The sequence below is a fragment of the Chiloscyllium plagiosum genome, chromosome 18 (genome assembly GCF_004010195.1).
Source record: "Chiloscyllium plagiosum isolate BGI_BamShark_2017 chromosome 18, ASM401019v2, whole genome shotgun sequence".
NCBI classification, from domain to species: domain Eukaryota; kingdom Metazoa; phylum Chordata; class Chondrichthyes; order Orectolobiformes; family Hemiscylliidae; genus Chiloscyllium; species Chiloscyllium plagiosum.
In genome coordinates this window covers 791,410-813,900 of record NC_057727.1, presented here as the reverse complement: position 1 = coordinate 813,900, position 22,491 = coordinate 791,410, and the positions used below count along the sequence as shown (strand labels likewise).

The following is a 22,491-nucleotide window of genomic DNA, read 5'->3' as shown; positions in this document are numbered from 1 at the left end:
CAAACTTCCCCACTATGACTTGATTCCTACATCATGGAGTGCTGCCAACTAAGCCAGACTTCACCCTCGGTCCAATCAGATCCTCAATGAGGGCACAGTTTTTGCACCAATCAGTGATCCTGAGTTTAATCCCATAACCTCACAACACCCTGTGTGACAGACTCCTTCCTGCTGTGTCCCAAATTTCAGACATTAAATAGCCCTCAGTCCTGACTCTTTGACTAATGCAAACAATCTGCTTTCTCTACATTACTGAAGTGGGTTTCCACTGCCTATTTACTTCAGTGCATGAGAATGAATTTTAATTTCATTGGGGGTGGAGAATTGGCAACCCATTATATGCCCAGCCTGTTGACCCTTGACTAATTTCACAGGATTCCCTGTGATCAACATCCTGGGGGTTATCACTGACCAGGTTTTGGACGGGACCAGACAAAACAACTGTGGTTACAAGAGCATGTCAGAAGCTGGAAGTTCTGCAGGATATAACTCACCTCCTGACTCCCCAAAGCCTGTCCACCATCCAGAAGGCACAAGTCAGGAGTCTGCTGGAATACTCCCAACCTTCCTGGATGGGTGCAGCTCCAACAACACTCAGGAAGCTTGACACCATCCAGGAGAAAGCAGTCTGCTCTTGGTTAGCAATTCCATAATCCTCCCTTCACCACCACTGCTCAGTGCTAGCTGTGTGGACTGATACCTACAAGTTACACAGCAAGAAATCACCATGTCCATGGGAGCTCAGTGCCTGATGGGATTAAGTCTATCTTAATTTGCCAGCTGATTCTTGGCCATATTTTCCTCTGAATATAATATCACTCACTGGTTTGGAAATGTGCTGGAGTTGTGTGGTTTCTAACCTCATCACTGGGTCAATCTTTGGAGATTGCCTCTTAGTGTGCGAATGCGACATTTCTGTGTTACTAGCATAGCCTTCCTGTAGCTCTCTGACTCAGCAGTTTAGCAGTCTGACCTGTACTTCGTGCAATCTTGTGTTGCTCGGAGTTGAACTAAAGTGTCTCCAGCTTGATGCTGGTCAGGCTGACAGCTGAGTTTTCCAGTCTTGGCTGCTTCCTTGTATTGATTCTGATTGCAGTGTGTAATGTGTGTCATGTGACCCACCTGTCACCCATTCCTGGCCAAACCTTGTGATTCAGTGAAACTGATGGATCTGACTGTCTGTCCTCCAGGTGTGTCCAATGTCCACTTACGTCTGGACCTGGAGGCAGAGTTCCACTTCACCCACCTCATCATGACATTCAAGGTAGGTGTACAGTACACCAAGGTTTCACTGAGCTTGGCAATGGATCCAGGAGCACCTCTGGTTTTATCAAACAATCAGCAGCAGCAGTTCAATACCCACCAATTCTCAAGAAGCTCCAAAGGGATGAGCAGGAAATGCCCACATCCCAAGAATTAATTTTTTAAAATTGTCTTTGTACCTGTCCCTGTGTGCCTCAGTACGGTGTTAGCTACACAAACCACTATAGCCTTGGGGTTGATCCTTACACTGTGCAAAGCTGGCTGCTCTTAGCTAATGTTGAAGAAAGGACACTAATGTTGGTCAGAACTTTTCTGGGGGTACAAGGGAGGGAACAGGCCATGATTCTGGTGCTCTATAAATTGCCCCGCCTCCCCACCCCACCCGTCTACCAAATCAGCCCCTTCATGGAGAGTGGAAATACCCTGCCAATGCTGAGTTGAATCTGGCTTGAAGCATGGCTGCTTTGGTGCTGCTGGTAGCACCAAGAACAAGAATAGTGTGGGACAGTTGGTAATGGAGATCAGAGGGAAAGGATTAACTGTGCAATTGTATTGTCTCTCCACAGACCTTCAGGCCTGCTGCTATGTTGATTGAGCGCTCTGCAGACTTTGGCCGCACATGGCAGGTCTATCGGTACTTCAGTTATGATTGTGCCACTGACTTCCCGCATGTCTCTCGGGGACCCCTCAGAAAGGTGGATGATGTTATCTGTGAATCGCGTTACTCTGACATTGAGCCATCAACTGAGGGAGAAGTGAGTAACAAAATAATTGCTTGTTCAGGGATTTGAGTGGTCTAATGTGTTCCTTGCAGGACCTAAACTCTGTGCAGTACTGAAGGAGTGCAGTACTATGTTCCAGGTGAGGCATTAATCAAGGCTTTGTCTTCCCCCTCAGGTATATGCAAAAGATCCTACTGATGGGGTTTCTGGGTAAAAGCACACTGCCAGTCTGATATGGTCTGAGTTTTCTTGTATGTTAGCCCTTAACAACACATAGCACAATGGTTGGATCCTTGCTGAGACAGATGTCTTCAAGTTTATTAGGAACGCTAACTTTACATTGCTGCCAGATATCAGACTTACATATAATCTAGGTCCAGTGCTTAAAGCCTACACAGAGCAAAGATGGATTAACTGCAAACAGACAACTATTATGTTATTGATGGTGACGCAGCTACCTTTACAGTGCATCATGTCATGACGCCATCCAACTGTCTAAAAGGTATAATACATGTTTGGTCTGGGATCTATGCAATAACAGAACCCCAAAATCCAGCACTGAAAGACTGCGTGGAAGTTCTCCTTGTTTTTGTGACCAGTATTTATATCTGTTGAGTATTATACTTTTATTTGTGAGAGCTATTTGTGCATAAATTGTCTACTGCAATTCTCACATTAAACAGCCATTCAATGATTGTGAAAATCATGACGGACTTACAAGTGTAATGTGATTTTCCCCTCTTTTTCTGGAACACAAGAATCCATTAAGCAGAAAATTGAGTGAGACCTTATACCTCACACAGAGATAGTCAGAAATAGGTACTGAGAACAAAATTAGCAAGCTTAAACATTTTGTGAAATGTATCATTAAGTACGGCATCTTCTTTTGATATTTCATTGGCAGTTAGTCATCGATATTTTGCAGGTGCTGAAGGAGTAGAGAATATGGGACAATAACCTTTGAATTAACATATTTAAATGCACATGTGAGTGCTTATTGGAAGTTAATGCTGAAGTCTGTGCACATAACAGTGAAAAATGTTTGGACATTTTTTTCTGTCTCCCTGGGATGTGAGCATCATTGCCTAGTCTAACATGTATTGCCAATCACTAATTGCCCAGGGAAGAGTTAAGAGTGAAGCACATATCTGTAGGTCTGGAGTCACATGTCAGCCAGACTGGGTAAAAATGAAAAATGTTCATTCCCTAAAGGCATTAGTAAACCAGATGGGTTTTCACAACAATCAGCAGTGGTTACACAGTCTTTGGTAGGCTTCCTTTTAGTTCCAGATTTTTATGGAATTCAAATTTCACCATTGCCACAGTGGGATTCAACCCTTATCCCCAGAACATTAGTCTAGGGTTCTAGATTCCTTCAACCCCAGGGCACCAATGTGGACTTCACCAGTTTCCTCATTTCCCCTCCCCCCACCTTACCCCAGTTCCAACCTTCCAGCTCTGCACCGTCCCCATGACCTGTCCTACCTATCTATCTCCCTTCCCATCTATCCACTCTACCCTCCCCTCTAACCTATCACCCCCATTCACCTATTGTACTTTTTGCTACCTTTTCCCCAACCCCACCCCCCCAATTTATCTCTCCACTCTGCAGGCACCCTGCCTCTATTCCTGATGAAGAGCTTTGGCCCGAAATGTCGATTTTCCTGGTCCTCGGATGCTGCCTGACCTGCTGTGCTTTTCCAGCACCACTCTGATCTAGACTCTGGTTTCCAGCATCTGCAGTCTCACTTTCGCCATCAAAATTCCTGGTCCAGTGACATTACTGCTAGATCACCACCTCTTCTAAGATCTACATTTCTATGTTCATGGACTATGTGAAAAACTGGAATATATTGAACTGTTTGGTTGCTTTCTGGATTAAAACATGTTTTTAACCAAATAAGAAGGGAACTTAAATAAAGCAAAGAATTGCAGAAACTGAATCAGAAATTGCTGGGGAAACTGAGCAGGCGTGGCAGCCTCCATGGAGAGTATATTTTTTGTTTTCTTTATTCAAAGAACTGCAGATGCTGGTGATTTGAAACAAACAAAAACAGAAAGTGCTGGAGAAATTCAGAGATCTGACAGCGTTTGTACAGAGAAAAACAGAATAAACATTTCGCGTCCCTGATGGGGAGAGGGCTCGATACAGATACAGACAGGCTTATGAGTGGGTCAGAATTCGGAATGGATGAGGAAAGGGACTATTCCTGGTCCGAATGGTTCAGGAGCCAAGCAGTTGAATTTTCCTTTCCCCTTAAATAGTTTATCTTCTGATTAAAGTTGTTTTCTTACTTCACAGGTAATCTATAGGGTTCTGGATCCAGCAATTCCTATTGAAGATCCTTACAGTCCTCAGATCCAGAGTAAGTTCTGTTCTTATAGCTCATGGCTGAAGCAATGTTTCAACAGAGGCCTATAAACAGTAATGACTGATCTTCAAAACAGACAAATAATGGGGGTGTATTAATACTTAGAAAGCAACTATCAGTGGAAAGGCTTTGTGACTTTTCTCAGAAAGCTTGCCCATCACCGAGGAAGAGCTGATCCCAAATTCCATCCTTGGTTTGGTAGCTTATCTCCATTAGTTGACCAAGTGGGGAAAGGTCAATCATGGCTGCTATCCTTGACTGAGATCTGAGGCAAGGAGATATTGACAGATGACCAAGGCTTGCTCAAGAGTGTGGACCTTAAGGAGCAACTTAAATTAAGTCGAGTTATAAAAGTGGAGAGACTCTGGGTGGGTATCCAGAGGTTAGGACTTAGACAGCTAATGACTTAGCTGTCATTGGTGGAATGACAGCAACAGGGCGCCTTAAGAAGCTGGAACTAAAGGAACACAGATCTCAGATTGCAGTGGGGCTGAGGGAGGTTACAGAGATAGAGAGGGGTGTAGGGGCTGAGGGAGGTTACAGAGATAGAGAGGGGTGTAGGGGCTGAGGGAGGTTACAGAGATAGAGAGGGGTGTAGGGGCTGAGGGAGGTTAGAGATAGGGATGGGGTGTTTTATTCATGGGGACAGGCAGTGCCATCCTGGTCATATCCCTGGATTAGTAATCCAGAAATCAGGCTAACAGTTTGATGATGTGGATTTGAATCTTACCGTGGTTAATGGTGGAATTTAAATTCAATAAAATGTATGCTTATGGCAATGATATAACCATTATTGGTTGTCATAAAAACCCATCTAGTTCACTAGTATCCTTTAGGGAAGGCAATCAGTCGTCTTTATCTGATCTAGCCTAAATGCGACTCCAGAGTCTGAACTGCTCTTGGGGCAATTGGAGATGGCAATAATTGCCAACCTTATCAATGACACTGGCTCTCATGAAATGAACAATTAAAATATAACAAGGGCAGAGAGTACAGGAGAAAGTGAGGTCTGCAGATGCTGGAGATCAAAGTTGAAACTTTATTGCTGGAACAGCACAGCAGGTCAGGCAGCATCCAGGGAACAGGAGATTCGACGTTTCGGGCACAGGCCTGATTGAAGAAGGGCCTGTGCCCAAAACGTCGAATCTCCTGTTCCCTGGATGCTGCCTGACCTGCTGTGCTGTTCCAGCAATAAAGTTTCAACAGAGAGTACAGGAGCAAGGAGGTTGTGTTTAACCTGTATAAGACCTTGTTTGGTCTTAGCTGGAATATTTTGTCCAGTTGTGGGCACCACAATTTAGGAAGGACATGAAGGATGAAGCGGAGGATTAATTGATGACATTGGTTCCAGGAATGAACAGTCTCAGCTATCAGGATAGAGTGAAGAAACTGGGACTGTTTACCTTGGAGAGGAATAGGCTGAGAGGAGATGTGATAGAGGTGTTAAAATTCACGAGCTGTCTGGGCCGAGTGCATAAGGAAAAACTGTCTCCACTTGCGAAAGAGTTGGGAATGAGAGGACGCCAATTTAAAGAAATTAGCAAAAGAAGGAAAGGCAGCACAAGAGAAAACGTTCCAACTGTGAAAGTGGTTAGAGCCTAGAATTTGCTGCCTGACAGAATAGTAGAGACAGGTGAAATCAAAGAGTTGAAAAGGTAGTTTGATTGTTATTTGCAAAGGAACCATGTGCAGGGTTATCGCAAGGGAACAGGGAAATGGCATGAAATGAACTGCTCATTTGGAAAGCCAGTGTAGTCATAAACGGCCGAGTGGTCCCCTTCTACGATGTCACTATTCTGTGACTCTGTGAGAAAGATGACACTTCTAATAGGTTCTTATTTTCATTCGTAAGACTGCACTTGGAAAAAAGTGTTGGGTCTGAAACGTGGTCTATTTTGGGATTTATTAGTCAATCACTGTTAGCCCATGCACTGTGTAACAAGGTCTCAAGGCACACTCATGGCTTGGAGCTTCCCCAGGGTGTGTAATAAATTGCCAGTAAATGTTTCCATGTGCGATGACTTATTAAAGGAACACGGGGTCAGCAGTAGACCATCCAGCCCCTCGAACCTGCTCCACCATTCTAGATCATGACTGATCATCTCACTTAATCCTTTATTCCCACTATTCCCAGTTTGCTTTATATAATTAAGAACCAGGAAATTATAAATTTGTGTCCTGAACATACTCAATGACTGAGATTCCGCAGCCTGTAGGATAGAGAATTCCAAAGATTCGCCACCCTTACAGGAAAGAAATTCCTCCTCAATTTGGTTCTAAATGACCTGCCCCTTATTCTGAAACTGTGTCTCCATGTTCTAGACTGCACAGCCAGGGGAACTTTCTTCATCTAACCTGTCTATTATTTTAAGAAATTTGTATATTTCTTTGAGATTGCTTCTCATTCTTCTAGCATTACAGAATACAGACCCAATCTCCTCAAAAATAGAAGTTGCTGGAAAGCTGAGCAGGTCTGGCAGCATCTGTGGAGAGAAATCAGAGTTAACTTTTCAAGTCAAGTGACCCTTCCTCAGAACCCAATCACTTCAATCTTTCCTCACAGGACAGAATCAGTCTACGGTGTACTCCTTCTGTGACAAGTCAATCTTTTCTGACACTATACGCAATGCTCCAGGTGAGATCTCTTACGATCTCCCCTCCATCATAATGTCAGAAATGGGGATGTTAGCCAACGATTGCATAATGTTCAGCACCATTCACAACACTGCAGATACTGAAGCAGTCCATGTACAAATGCAACAAGATCATGACAATATCCAGGCTTGGGCTGACAAATGGCGAGTAACACACAAATGCCAGGCTATGACTATCAACCAGTAAGAGACAATCTAACCACCCCATGACATTCAATGGTGTTACCATCACTGAATCCCCACTATCAACATCCTGGGGAGCTATCATTGACCAGAAACTCAACTGGAACTCACCACATAAACACAGCAGCTACAAGAGCAGGTCAGAGACTGGGAATACTGCGGTGAGTAACTCCCCTCCTGACTCCCCAAAGCCTGTTCACCATCTACAGACACAAGTCAGGAGTGTGATGGAATACTCCCCACTTGCCTGAATGAGTGCAGTTCCAACAATGATCAAGAAGCCATACACAAGCATCCATTCCCTCTACCACTGATGCTCAGTAACAGCAGTTTGTATTATCTATAAGATGCACTTCAAAAATACACCAAAGATCTTTTCACCTGGGTGGCACGGTGACTCAGTGGTTAGCACTGCTACCTCACAGCGCCAGGGATCCAGGTTCGATTCCAGCCTCGGGCGACTGCCTGTGTGGAGTTTGCACATTCTCCCCGTGTCTGCGTGGGTTTCCTCTGGGTGCTCTGGTTTCCTTCCACAGACCAAAGATGTGCAGGTTAGGGTAGATTGGCCATGCTAAATTGCCCATGGTGTTAGGTGCATGAGTCAGAGGGAAATAGGTCTGGGAAGGTTAGTCTTTGGAGGGTCAGTGTGGACTTGTTGGGCCGAAGGGCCTGTTTCCATACCATAGGGAATCTAATCTTAGAGTCATAGAGATGTACAGCATGGAAACAGACCCTTCGGTCCAACCCGTCTATGCCGACCAGATATCCCAACCCAATCTAGTCCCACCTGCCAGCACCCGGCCCATATCCCTCCAAACCCTTCCTATTCATATACCCATCCAGATGCCTCTTAAATGTTGCAATTGTACCAGCCTCCACCACATCCTCTGGCAGCTCATTCCATACACGTACCACCCTCTGCGTGAAAAGGTTGACAGCATTTTCTAAATCCATGACAATTTCCATCTAGAAGGGCAAGTACAGCAGATACATGGGAACACCACCCCCGGCAAATTTCCCTCCAAGTCCCTCCCCATCCTGACTTGGAAATATATTGTCGTTCCTTCACTGTCCCTGGGTCAGAATCCTGGAATTTCCTCCCTAAGGGCATCGTGGGTCTACCTACAGCACATGGACTGCAGCGGGTCAAGAAGGCAGCTCACCCCCACCTTCTCAAGGGGCAACTACAGATAATAAATACTGGGCCCAGCCAGCGATGTCCTCATCCCACAAATGAATTTCAAAAAGTCATTGAGGCTCTAATTAACAGTAGCAAGACATCTTTATTCTTGCACCACTTTGAAATCTCTCACTATTTAAGAAATTCTTTACACCTTTCCTGAATTTACCAAAATGGAAATCCTCACATTTATCCACAATATATTCCTTGCCCTTGGTCACTCACTCAGCCGGTGTATAAATCCCCTTAAAGTGTCTTTGCATTCTCCTCCCAACTCATATTCCCACCAAGTTTATCCACTCAGTTTATTGAAATACAAAAGTCAGATGGAAAAGCTGGAACAAGTTTCTCTGATCAGTAGCAAGACAGACCGATTTCTGTTAGCTTGCTGCTTTTGTTTTCAATTTGTTAGGGATGTGGGTGTTGAAGGCTGGGCCAGCATTTATTGTCCATCCCTAACTGGCCTGGAGAAGGAGGTGGTGAGCTGCTTCCTTGAAGAACTGCAGTTCTTGGGGTTTAGGGAAACCCAGTGTTATCAGGAAGGGAGTTAAAGAATTTTCACCCAGCAAGGGAGAGGCAGTGGCTCAGTGATAGTGTATCTGAGCTAATAATCCAGTTTTCAGGCTAATGTTTTAGGGACACAAGTTTGCATCCTGTCATGGCAGGTGATGTAACTTGAATTTGGTAAAAAGAAGCCTGGAATTAAAATGGTGACCATGTAAATATTCATTGTCATAAAAACCCATCTGGTTCAATAATGTCCCTTAGGGAAGGAAATCTGCTGTCCTAACTTGGTCTGGTCTATATGTGACTTCACACCTACAGCAATGGGACTGATTTTTTAGCCGTGGCTGTGAAATGTTTGATTGTGTTGCAGTTATGCAAAACCCTAGTCAGACCCCACTTGGAGTACTGTGAGCAGATCTGGGCATCACACCTTAGGAAGGATGGTTTGACCCTGGAGGGAGTTCAATGAAGGTTTACAAGGATGATATCTGGACTTCAAGGGTTATGAGGAGAGATTAGACAAACTAGGCCTTTATCAGAATTTAGGTTAAGATTAGATTAGATTCCCTACAGTGTGGAAACAGGCCCTTCGGCCCAACAACTCCACACCGACCCTCCGAAGAGCAACCCACCCCCCTACATTTACTGCTGACTAATCCACCTAACACTATGGGCAATTTAGCATGGCCAATTCACCTAACCTGTGCATCTTTGGACTGTAGGAGGAAACCGGAGCACCCGGAGGAAACTCACGCAGACACGGGGAGAATGTGCAAACTCCTCACAGACAGTTGCCCGAGGGGGGAATTGAACCCGGGACCATTCTCACAAGCATCTTCTGAACACGCTCTAGAGCCAGTACATCCTTCCAAGATATGGGACCCAAAACTGCACACACTTTTCCAAATGTGGTCTGACCAGAGCCTTAGAGAGTCTCAGAAGTACGTTCCTGCTTTTATATTCAAGTCCTCTCAAAATAAATGCCAGCATTGCATTTGCCTTCCTAACGACTGACTCAACCTCCAAGGTTTACCTTGAGAGAATCCTGGACTAGAACTCCCAAGTCTCTTTGCACTTCAGACTTCTGAATTTTCTCCCCATTTAGAAAACAGTCTATGCCTCTGTTCTTCCTACCAAGGTGCATGACCTCACACTTTCCCACGTTGTACTCCATTTGCCAATTCTTTGCCTACTACATTCAGATAATAGTGAAGGTTTGGAATTCTCTCCCACAAACAGCAGTAAATGTTAATTCAATTGTTAAATTTAAATCTGAGAAAGACAAATCTTTATTAATCAAGGGTATCAATGGTTATGAGCCCAAGATAGATGCATGGAGTTAGGCAACAGATCAGCCATGATCTTATTCAATGGCAGAGCAGGCTTGATGGGCTGAATGGCCTATTCCTGATTCTCTGTTCCTCTGACCTTCTTGGTTGTATTTCAATTCCAGAAAGTCTAAATTGAAGTTACTGGTTTCACGGTTTAATTCATTAAAGATAGGGCTTCATTTGTTGAAACTCACTCACTCAGAAGTAAATATGATACAGAATTTAAGGAGACCATTCAGCCCTTCCTGCCCATGCTGGTTCCTCTGTCAAACTTCCTGCTGTTGAATGGTTTGGATTTCTCAATGCTTTATTCTTGCTTTCTTGAAGATTTATTGAAGATCACCAACCTGCGTGTGAATTTCACCAAGTTACACACCCTGGGAGACAATCTGCTCGATTCACGGCATGAGATTAAAGAAAAATACTACTACGCTGTGTATGAATTGGTGGTGCGGGGAAACTGCTTCTGCTATGGTCATGCCAGTGAATGTGCCCCCATTGAAGGAATTCGAGGAGATATCGAAGGAATGGTACAGTAATCCCTTCTTGAGTATTGATCTGAGATCCATAATAGACCGATTGAGCCAACAACACCAACTCAGGTCAGACATGGGGAATGAGCAATAGGGTGAAGTACCAGAGGGTCAGTGTGCACCCATCAAGGGTCAGATTGGAGGCAGGGAAGTTAACAGCAGTCACAAAGAAGCAGAGGCCAGCAGATTCCAACATACAATGTCATACTTTTTTTATTTAGAGCTTTAATTGGAACAAAACATCACACAGCACTTCTTAGGAGCAGTTCTCAGAACAAATTTTACACTGAGCTAGGCATCTCAAAGACATTGAAAAATGCCAAGAGGGGAAGAAAAAAAATCAGAAAAAAAAGTCATACTTGGAAATGAATGTACAGGGTATACCAGAGCTCTATTAGGAAGTTTTACACGAAGGGTCCGATCAGAATGTCTCATTTGCAAGTTTGACTGGGTTTGCTTTCTGGAGGTGATTACATGTTAGAATTACAGAGACACAAAGCAGAAAGTACTGCTGCAGTATCATCCAGACCATGGCCCATTGTGGGAGCTATTGTAGCCATATACAATCAAGAGTGACATCTCAGTTGCAGAATACCGCACAAAGCTCCCTTTTGTCAGAAAGATAAAAGGTTTGAGAGCTACAACAGTCAGTTTTGCAGGAATGAGTTCAGTTCCTGAGCAAAGAACTCCTCTAAGAATAATATGTGATAATGGCACCCAATTCACTTCTGGAGAATTTAAGGGATTCATTGAACAGTTTGGGTTCAGCATCATGATCACATCTCCATGTTACCCTCAGGGGTATGGGTTTGCAGACAGCCACATCGAGATGATGGAGAGAACCTTCACACAATATTGAGAGATAGGAGATGATTGAAAACTTGCCTTATTGTCACATCCAAACATCAAAGCAGTACCATGAATAATATTTTTCAGTGTAAAGAAAACAAATCATTCAGGGGTTTACTTTCTTTTTAACTCAATTATTAACTTTCAGTACAGAAAGTTAATGTTTAGAACAATTATATACAGCTAGAGAAGCTATCTATAAAAGAAGAGAGATGTTATATTTTTGCATTCGCTGTAAACAGCGAGCAACTGATTGTTTTGTGAATGTTGAACTTACTGTCCCATTGCAGTCCTGTACTGAACGGTAATGTCTCAGTCTGTCAGTCCACCTGCCTCATGGAGAGTGAGGCACTTTTGATGAAGCTCCAGTATTTTGAGAATAAAGTGGGAATGTTTCTCAGTTACAGGAAGTAGGAGATATAACATTGTTTTGGAATAACAGCAGGAGTAATCTAATTTAATATGGAACATATTTCCAGATCAGGTGGGTGTGCTATAAGATTAAGGGAGACAGAAAGAATGGCTGGCCCTTTCCATATGCAGGTAATGTATGGTACACCTACCAAATGACCTGTTTTGTTGGTTTGTGACTGTTTCCCATTGTGTGGCAGGTTCATGGCAGGTGTATGTGCAATCACCATACGAATGGGTTAAATTGTGAGAGGTGTGATGACTTCTATAACGAGTTGCCTTGGAGACCAGCCAAGGGACGGAATACCAATGCTTGTAAACGTAAGTGTCAGCAGCGATTTCCAACGTTGGAATTGATGAAAAAATGCATGGGTCACTGCAGTGTGTATTGTCATATGGAGATATAGACCAACACAGTCTCCGATTCAGTTGAAGACTAGACATTAACTAATCACATATAGTAGAATGAAATTTTAAAGTCGAGACATAATGTTACACTTGGGCCGAAAGTTGGTTACACCCTGCTTGGATTACAGTCTTATCATCTGGTATCCATTTTACACAAAGGATATAGAGGCACTGAAAAATATGCTCAACAAAGTAACAAAGATGGTATTGATATTGAGAGGTTATAACCATCAGGAAAGATTGAAGGCACTCTTTTCTCTAGAATTGAGAAACCAACATAAGTTCTGTCCTGAAGAATTCATACTGGCCCTGAAAACGGTTCCTCTTTCTGCATAGATGCTGCCAGACTTGCTGAATCTCTCCAGCATTCTCTGTTTTTGTTTCAAATTTACACCATCCGCAGTATTTCACAACATAGGTGACTTGTTGAAGGACTTTACGCTGATTGGGGGGGAGGGGGGGGTTAATTGGTCTGGTGTTAAGAAAATATTTCCACTTTTCGGGAAGGTAAAATTCAGGGGTAGTAAACATAAGTTAGCGTTGAGGGGCAATTCAGGAGAAACTTCTACACCCAGAAATTGGTGAGAATGTGGAACTCACAGTGAGTCAGGCAGCATCCATGGAGAGACAGCAAGCTGAAGTAATCAGCTCTGTTGAAGAGTCACCTAGACTTAAAACATTGGCCTGCTTCCTGTCCATGGATACTAGGTGAAAATGAGGACTGCAGATGCTGGAGATCAGAGTCCAGATTAGAGCGGTGCTGGAAAAGCACAGCAGGTCAGGCAGCATCCGAGGAGCAGGAAAATCGACGTTTCAAGCAAAAGCCCTTCATCAGGAATGAGCTCATGTCTGATGAAGGGCTTTTGCCCAAAATGTCGATTTTCCTGCTCCTCGGATGCTGCCTGACCTGCTGTGCTTTTCCAGCACCACACTAATCTTGACTCTGTCCATGGGTGCTGCCTGACTCACTGGGATCTCCAGCACTTCTTGTTTTCAGTTCAGATTCCAGCTTCTGCAGTAGTTTGCCCCTAGAATGTGGAATCACTGGTTGAGGTAAATAGTATGGATGCATTTAAAAGATAAGTACATCAGAGAGAAAGGGCTGAAAGGTTAGGGTAAAATTATACAAAGTGGGAGGAGTCAACACTGGCATGAGATAATTGGGTCAAAGGGCCTGTTACTGTAAACTCAATGTCAGCTGATCTAGGATGAGTCTGAGGTAGCTAACCTCAGCCTGTCTGTTACAGTTTTTGATTGGTTGATTGATTTATTGTCACATGTACTGAAGTGCAGTGCAAAAACTTTGTTTACGAACAGCACAGGCAGATCATAGTAAGCAAGGATGTACAGATCAGAGAGACTTAGACAGAGACAAACAGGTTCCATTGCCCAGGGTGTGCCCGAGGAGAGATCAACGTTAGCAAGATCAGCATCATTTGAGGCTAGAGAATCCATCCATCAGTCTAATACCGGCCGGGAAGAAGCTGTTTCTGAACCTGCTGGTGGGTGTGTTCAAGTTTCTGTATCTCCTGCCTGATGGAAGGGGTTGTAGGAGATCAATACCGGGGTGGGAGGGGTCTTTGATGATGTTGGCAGCTTTTCCAACTGCGAGCTGTGTAAATGGAGTCCCGTGGGTGGAAGGTTGGCTTCTGTGATGGTCTGGGCTGTGCTCACCACCTTCTGTCGTTACCTATGGTCTTGGGCAGAGCAGTTGCCGTTACCAGGCCCTTATCCACCCGGACAGTGTACTCTCAATGGTGCATCTGTCAGCCTCAGTGTCCTGAGTTTATACATGGACCCAGTATTAGTGCAGATTCCCGCTGGAAAGTCTGGAGACTGGGAGAGGACTGGATCAGACTTGGCACTGATATCTCTCCTTACTTCAATGAACCAAACTGGTCTTGGGAGAGACTAACCTCTTAACTGACACATGGGAGAGATAATTGATTCAAGTGGTAACCATGTAATTTCTAGAGAAGGAGATGAAATGAGAGGGTGAGGAAGTGGAATTGATGGATAGGTCCTTTATCAGAGGTGGAGGTGAGTCTGTGAACATCATTTTCCTTTGTAATTGAGGCTGTCATACCACGTGGTTGTTGTCCCTGTATGTGAACTTTCTGTGATTCTTGTACAAGGACACCGAGGGTTTCCTGAATGCAACACATCCAAGTCTTTAACCATTTAAAAATATTCTACATTTGCATTTTTCCTTTCAAAGTAGGAAACTTCACATCTCCTCAGATTATATTCCATCTGTTTTACTCTTTCCCACTTTCCTAACCTGTCTCTATCCCTCTGCGCCCTCTCCATAACATATTTTCCCAGCAAACTTTATATTATCAGATACATGATTCAGTTACATTACACTTGTCTCCTCTCCCACGTCATTAATACTGGGCCCCAAGTATTGACCCTTGTGATGAACTGTGGGTGTCAACCTGAAAATGACCTAATGTGGAAGCATTGGAAAAGGTGCAGAGGAGATTTACCAGGATGTTGCCTGGTCTGGAGGGAAAGTCTTATGAGGAAAGGCTGAGGGACTTAGGTCTGTTCTCATTGGAAAGAAGAAGGCTAAGGGTGGATTGGATCGAGACATACAAGATGATCAGAGGATTAGATAGGGTAGACAGTGAGAGTCTTTTTCCTAGGATGATGAAGTCAGCTTGTATGAGGGGCACAACTACAAATTGAGGGGTGATAGATTTAAGACAGATGTCAGAGGCAGGTTCTTTACGCAGAGTGTGGTAAGGGCGTGGAATGCCCTACCTGCTAAGGTAGTCAACTCAGCCACATTAGGGAGATTTAGACAATCCTTAGCTAAGCACATGGATGATTTTGGGATAGTGTAGGGGGACGAGCTGAGAATAGTTCACAGGTCGGCGCAACATCGAGGGCCGAAGGGCCTGTTCTGTGCTGTATTGTTCTACGTTCTAGATCTTACTTTCTGTTTTACATTTGTAATCCTCGCTTGTATTTTATTCATTGGTTAAACATTGTTTAGTAATGTTTTGTATGGTTCCTGAAGGAACTGTTTCTAAAAGTGACCTAAATATCCACAAATCTCTTTCTAGTATGGAATCACAGCACTCTGGTAGATAAAATATGGAAAGACAGAGTAAAACAAAGGGTGCAGTTCTGAAGGGGATGTAGGAGGAGAGCAACCTGGAGGTGTATATAGATATGTCATTGAAGGTATCAGGAAATGTGGAAAGAGCATACGTTATTCTATAATAAACAGGAAGTGCTTGAGAAACTCAGCAGGTCTGGCAACATCTGTGGAAAGAAAGCGCAGTTAATGCTTTGAGAACAGTGACCCTTTGTCAGAATGGATAATAGCTAGGAAAAGCTGGGCAGGTTGTTGGGGGTGAGAGCAGACAGGCAGCGATGGAGCTGAGTTTCTCCAGCAGTTTCTGTTTTTATTTCAGATTTCCACGTCCACAGTGCGTTGCATTGATCTTTAATAGTGGCTTCGGCTAGAAGAGCAAGGAGGTTATTCTGAACTTGTACAAAAATCATTAGTTTTTCCTCAGCTGAAGTATTGTGTTCAGTTCTGGGCAACACACTTTCAGAAGGATGTGAAAGCATTTGAGGAAACAGAAAAGATTAGTAACAATTGTTCCAGGGATGGGGCATTTCAGTTAGGAAGAGAGGTTAGAGAAGGTGGGACTGTTCTCCTTGGAGAAAGTTGAAAGGAGATTTGCTGGAAGGGTTCAAAATCATAAGGGGTCTGTAGAGTTGATAGGGAGAAATTGTTCCCACTTGTGAAAGAATCAAGAATAAGAGGGGACTGTTCTCAAGTAATTGGCAAAAGAAGCAAAGGTAACATGAGGGAAAGCTTTTTCACAAATCAAGTGACTTTTACTGAGAGTGGTGATGGCTGGTTTAATCAAAACATTTCACAGAGAATTAGATTGGTCGAGGGGCTGGGGAAATGGAATTTGGTGAATTGGTAATTGGAAGAACTGGTGAAAACATAATGGATTGAATGGTGTCCCTCTGCACTGTAACAATTCTGGGAGACAGTTTCCTGATGAAGAAGTCAGGCACGATTCTCCTGCACCTCTGATGCTGCCTGACCTGCTGTGCTTTTCCAGCAACACACTCTCAACTCTAACAATTCTGTCATTTCCCACACAGGCATTTGCTGGCTACCCCATTAATTCCTCCACAAACAATATCCCAAAATCCCAAACATTGAACAGTAGTTTTAAAATGGTGTGGTTTTAAAATTTGATTTAAAAAAAAAATTAATAGATGTCTGGAGATGACAGGGCGACCCTTTACATACATAACACTGGCAAACAACTTCAGAGTATCAGCCTTGGATGCTGCACACCCCTGATTAACCCTTTCCAGTGCAGTCTCTAACATTTTGCCAAGCTGTTAGGAGTTCATGTGAGTGAAACAAATTCAAGACTGATACTCCCACTGCAACCACAGCATTTTCACTCCTCTCCCTCTCTAATTTTTATTCAGACTGGGCCAGTGGTAGGGGAATGTGGCAAGTAAAGACTGGGTGGTTTGGAGTGGGGCTGAGTTAAAATCAGGAGCACTCCATATGATTAAGGAGGTGAAATGTCTTCTTACTGCATTTCATTAAAGAAAGCCTGCCTTAAGTAAAGAATAGATTTTGTTTTAGCAAAATGTGTACATGCCTCAAATGAGCACAGAATATGAGAGATATGATGAGGTGCTGTATAGATCTGGACTGGGACTTGCTGATCTTTATGTAACTCCTTCTCTTTGACAGGGTGTAATTGTAACAATCACTCTGGGAGGTGTCACTTCGACATGGCAGTGTACTTAGCCACAGGGAACGTGAGTGGAGGTGTGTGTGATGATTGTCACCATAACACGATGGGCAGGAACTGCGAGATGTGTAAACCGTTTTATTACCAAGACCCATCCAGAGACATCCGGGACCCCAGAGTCTGTGTTCGTGAGTATTGAATGGGTTTCATTCTGGAGAACCTGCATTGGTCTGAAAGATACAAATAGTTCACAAGGATCTATTGATCATTTCAATTTTAGTTTAAGTAGGATACGCTGCTGGTCATTGATAATGAGTGTCTAAGGGTTAGAGTTAGTGGTGATCCATCCAATGACCCAGATTTTAACACCTAGATTTCAATTTGTCTGATTTGAGGAATGGTGGGAGATAGTACAGTTAAAGGCAGATGGGGACCATGGAAAATGGTCTCTGGTGGCCAAAGTGACAAGGTTGGGAAGGGAGGTTCATGGCAGAATGAACTCATCCTGCACAACCATCTTACCTGAACCATTTCTGGCCTCATCCTGTTTACTGCCATCCAAACTGATGGCCCATAGTTACCCGGTGATTCAAGTTGTTTGTGTGCCTGAATGACATCATTGGAGCATAATCTTATCATTGTAATCCATCCTCCTCCTCCTCTCTGTTCAAAGGCAAAATCGTAGTCGGATGAAGTCATTTTGAATGGAGTGGGAAAAGTTTAGCAATGGTATGGAATGTTCTCCAATTAGGTTGTTAAAAAACAAATTGTTGCACTGGATGGGCCAGTATTTATTACCCCATCCCTGGTTGCCCCTTGAGAAGGTAGGGGGAGCTGCCTTCTTGAACCGCTGCAGTCCATGTGCTATAAGGCAGGGAGCTCCAGTGAAACGGTGATATATTTCCAAGTCAGGATGGTGAGTGGCTCAGAGGGGAACTTGCAGGGGGGTGGTATTCCTATGTATCTGCTGCCCTTGTCCTTTTAGATGGAAGGGGTCATGGGATTGGAAGATGCTGTCTGAGGAGCTTTGGCAAATTTCTATAGTACATTTTGCAGATAGTATACACTGCTGCTACTGAGTATTGGTGGTGTTGGGAGTGAATGCTTATGGATGTGGTGCCAATGAAGTGAGCTGCTTTGTCCTGGATGGTGTCAAATGATTTGTGTTGTTGGAGCTGCCCCCATTCAGGCATCTTGATTTATGCTTTTTAGATGGTGGACAGGCTTTTGGGAATCAGGAGGTGAGTTATTCACTGCAATATTCCAGCCTCTGACCTGTTCTTATAGCTACTATTTAGTGAGGGATTCAGTGTTGACAGTGCCATTAAATGTTAAGGTGCTATGGTTAGATTCTCTGTTGTTGGAAATCCCTGCATTTGTGTGGCACAAATGTTCCTTGCCAGTTTTCAGCCCATAACTAGACATGGTCCAGGTCTTGCTGCATTTTGTCAAGGCCTGCTTCAGCGTTTGAGAAGTTGCAAATAGTGCTTCACATTGTGCAGCCATCAGCGAACAGCCCCATTTCTGACCTTATGATGGAGGGAAGGTCATTGATGAAGCAGATGAAGATGACACTACTCTGAGGAACTCCTAGAGATTTCAATGCAATGAGAATGTAGGGAGGGAAAATAACAAAATAAGATGAGGTCACCACTCCAGCAAGTAAATATTAATAAGCTTTACTAAACATTATTAATTATGAGGTATTGTGAGAGAGAACATCTTCTGGAAACAGCTAGACTTAGGATCCAACTCTGTGTCATCTTGATAGAGCTTCTTTCATGCATGCTCAACAGCTAATCTCAGAGTAAAGGTGCAAATAACCCTTTACTCCACATAGAATAAGATGGAGATTGGAAACCAAGGGGAACAATGGAAGAAAATTGAAGAGATATTAAACATAGTTGTCCTCATCCAAACTGAGATGGGCCATGAATGACAGCAAGAGGAATTTGTTTTTCCCTTGTGGTAGCCACTCAGTCATGCAGCTGGCTGGATGACATTGTTTGTTGGGGATAGAGTGAAACTTGTCCAAAGTGAAGTTGGCTGATCTCTTGCTGATGAGCTATACAAAAATGAGTAAATGGAAAGTACATCTTTGGCCTGTCCAATCTTCACAGCTGCGAGTATAATCTTCCAATAATCAGGAAGAAAAACAATTTTTGATGAGTGCATCTTTGGCCATTGTGCCATCCCCAATTACCAGCCAGCCCAGAGGTGGCTGCAGCGCTCAGAAGTATTGTGAACCTGGTTGACTTTTAACTCTTAACCCTCTGAAGTCACTCAGTGGGCTGCTCAGTTTGTGTCCAAACCACTATCCATGTTGAAGGGAACTAAGGGCTGGGTAATAACATTGGCCTTCCTAACAACTTCTACAGCCAAAAATAAACTGAAAATGTACACTGAGCAAGCAGCATCGGTTCGAGGAGGTGAGCATTAGTGCTAGCACAGGAGTGGGATCTAACCATTGCCCATCAAGGTGTTGACCTGTTGTTTTTCTCATGAGTGTTGTGGTTTTCCAGTGTTTCCTCAGGGAATGTGAGAGCAGGAAGGCCAATGTTTTTATTCTCCTTTTCCTGCTGACTTTACTTTTCCCCAAGTATTTGAAAACCTGACTGAGGTTCAGTTTTGAAACAAGGAGAGCCATGTTAATGGTGACTTTGCCCTGCAGCATGTGACTGTGACCCTGACGGCTCCCTGAATGGTGGAATCTGTGACAGTCGGGATGATCCGAACCTGGGAATGATCGCTGGGCAGTGTCGGTGTAAGGAGCATGTGGAAGGGTCTCGATGTGACAAATGTAAAGCTGGCTACTTTGGGCTGAGCACTGAAAACCAACAGGGCTGTCAACGTGAGTCCTTTCAATCTACTTTCCTTGGTTCCTGAGGCAGGCAATCTGTTCAAGATACTTTCTGATCAACCCCTCCTGAGATGTTCTGACATATCTCTGGAGCAGGTGGGACCTGAACCTGGGCCTCCTGGCCCGGAGGGAGAGACATTATAACTGTGTCAAAAGTGTCCTAGATCACTGATTCTGATGTAATACATTTCCTGAGCTCAGTACAGATTTCAAGCAAACAACTGCATTTCTATGTCACATTCCCACCACAACACACTTTGCCACCAATTAAATATTTTTTGATGCATAATCACTGATGTAACATTGAGAACATGGCAATAATTTCTACACAACAATGAGGTAAATAGCTAAGTTACCTGGTTGGATGGTAGCATTGCCTGGCAGATCTCAATACTGGCTTTCTCTCGTTTACCATTTATAAAGTGTCCTGAACAACAACATGCTAAATAAAAATCACTTCCCCATTAGGCATCATGTAGACGGGTGAGATCCTCACCTGTAATGTTTATCAATACACTAATGGCTGCGTTGAACCTAGCTGGCCTAGAAATCTTCGTACCAATGTATTACTCTTACTAACTTCTAATAATTTAATGACTCATTTTACTTTGTTCTCTGTTGCCACTTCCATACATGACCCTCCTGCTCACCATGTCCCACTATCTCCTGCTCATTGCCTCCACTCACCACTCATTTCTGTCTTCCTCCCTCCAACTGGTCATACCTCTCCCTCTTGTGAGGGGGTGGGGGTGGGTAAAGGGTGGAGTTGGGGGTGGAGGTGGGTGAGGGGGTGGGGATGGGTGAGGGGGTGGGGGCTAGGGATGGGTGAGGGGGTGGAGGTGGATGAGGGGGTGGGGTTGGGTGAGGAGGTTGCGCCCAGGAGAAAGTTAGTGAAGCGTTGGTTAATTTTAAAACAAAGACTGAGCGCGTGCAGCAATTGCACAGAAATGAAAATGTACTTTAGGAATGTGCTTGAAACAAGAGATACCTGCCCGAGCATTTAGTGACTGTGACCGAATCCCCCACTGCCTTAGATGGGTTATGGAAGCCCATTATATTCAACCCCAACTTACCCTCCCCTGAAGAATCAAACCCTCCCACCCAATCAGGTGGGATACAGATGATATTCACATTGTGATCAATCAGATCAACCTGATTTCTGAGAGAAAGGGGTGGTGATACAGCTCAGAGGTAACAGTGACATTGTCTTTGTCTCCTGCAGCTTGTTGGTGTGATCCCTTTGGGACGGTAGCAGGCGGACTACCCTGTGACCCCGTGAGTGGAGACTGTTTCTGTAAGAGGCTGGTGACTGGGCGCAGCTGTAACCAGTGCCTGGTGAGTCCACCTTATTCATCCCCCACTGTGCATCCTCCAGCATCCCCGAGGTCAGTCTCCAGCAAGTCGCATTATAGCAAGAGTATGAATGTTTTCAGATTCAGTGACACACCAAGCCAAATATTCCCAAAATCCCAATAAGAATCCCCACTCCAATCTTGGGCTGTGTGTTCCAATTGGTCTCAGGTGAAAATAGCAACCAGCTCTGATAAACAAGTATGACTTTTGAGAATAGACTGTGATGGCTCCACAGTCAAACAGCCAGACACACGTGAACAATGACAGACTGGGCAAGATAGTGAGAAGATGGCACTTGACAAATCCTGCTCTAAATGGGTGTCAGTGCCCTCAAAGATTAACATGGAGTTACACTTATTATCATTAAAGTGGATTTCAAACTAACGTTGGTAAGCTGTTATTTCTTGACATTACACCACAAAGGAGTAATGGGCAGGAGAAGGCCATTCAGCCCATTCTTGCCTGTTTCATCTTGTAATAAGATCATGGCTGATCTGGTTCTGGTCTTAAATCCAGTTTCCTGCTACCCACCCATGACCCTTGATTCCCTCGGTGATCACAAATCTGTGTGACTCACCGCCGAATGTGTGTTCAGTGATCCATCCCACACTGCTCTCTGGAGGAAAAGAATTCCACAGACTCACAACTGTCCGAAAGAAACAAGTTCTCCCCAGCTCCTTTCAGTCTTGGTGATCAGGCTGAACAGTATTGCTGCAGCTGTCCCCCTAGCATCTGAATCAGCAGCTGGAGTTAAACTATTCAATCCCCATCAATTTGGTTAATGCAGCACAGCCCTTAACCTGCCCTGGGACTGCGTGCCCAGTGTGAGCCAGTTAGATACTATTCTGATCGGCACAGCAGGAGCCTGCTTTTGGGTTACCTCGCCATTTCTCAGTCCTTCCTACTCCCAGCTGATAATCAGAATCATTCCCGAAAATACGATAGAACAGCAATTCCTGAGATGTTTAGGAGCTGGCTCCACATTCTATGAAAGAACGTTCACCACCAAAAGGAATAAAAATCCAAGAAATATATATATTTTTGGGTCTGTGTATATCAGTGTTGTAGTTATTGGTGGTGTGTCTGTGACAGTGTGTGTAATGTGGTCTGTTGT

The 22,491-nt window shown here is 44.0% G+C and overlaps 1 protein-coding gene across 1 annotated transcript in view; it reads left to right on the top strand.

Annotated features, from left to right (window-relative positions):
- The window catches only part of lamb2 (laminin, beta 2 (laminin S)), a 167,856-nt gene that overhangs the window by 52,545 nt on the left and 92,820 nt on the right, over positions 1–22,491 (top strand). Inside the window, exons 4-11 of the mRNA XM_043708610.1 lie at positions 1,191–1,264; positions 1,830–2,018; positions 4,288–4,351; positions 10,540–10,742; positions 12,206–12,326; positions 17,164–17,352; positions 19,836–20,015; positions 21,247–21,359. Of these exons, the coding sequence (XP_043564545.1) occupies positions 1,191–1,264; positions 1,830–2,018; positions 4,288–4,351; positions 10,540–10,742; positions 12,206–12,326; positions 17,164–17,352; positions 19,836–20,015; positions 21,247–21,359 (1,133 nt within the window). The remainder of the gene's footprint in view (positions 1–1,190; positions 1,265–1,829; positions 2,019–4,287; positions 4,352–10,539; positions 10,743–12,205; positions 12,327–17,163; positions 17,353–19,835; positions 20,016–21,246; positions 21,360–22,491) is intronic.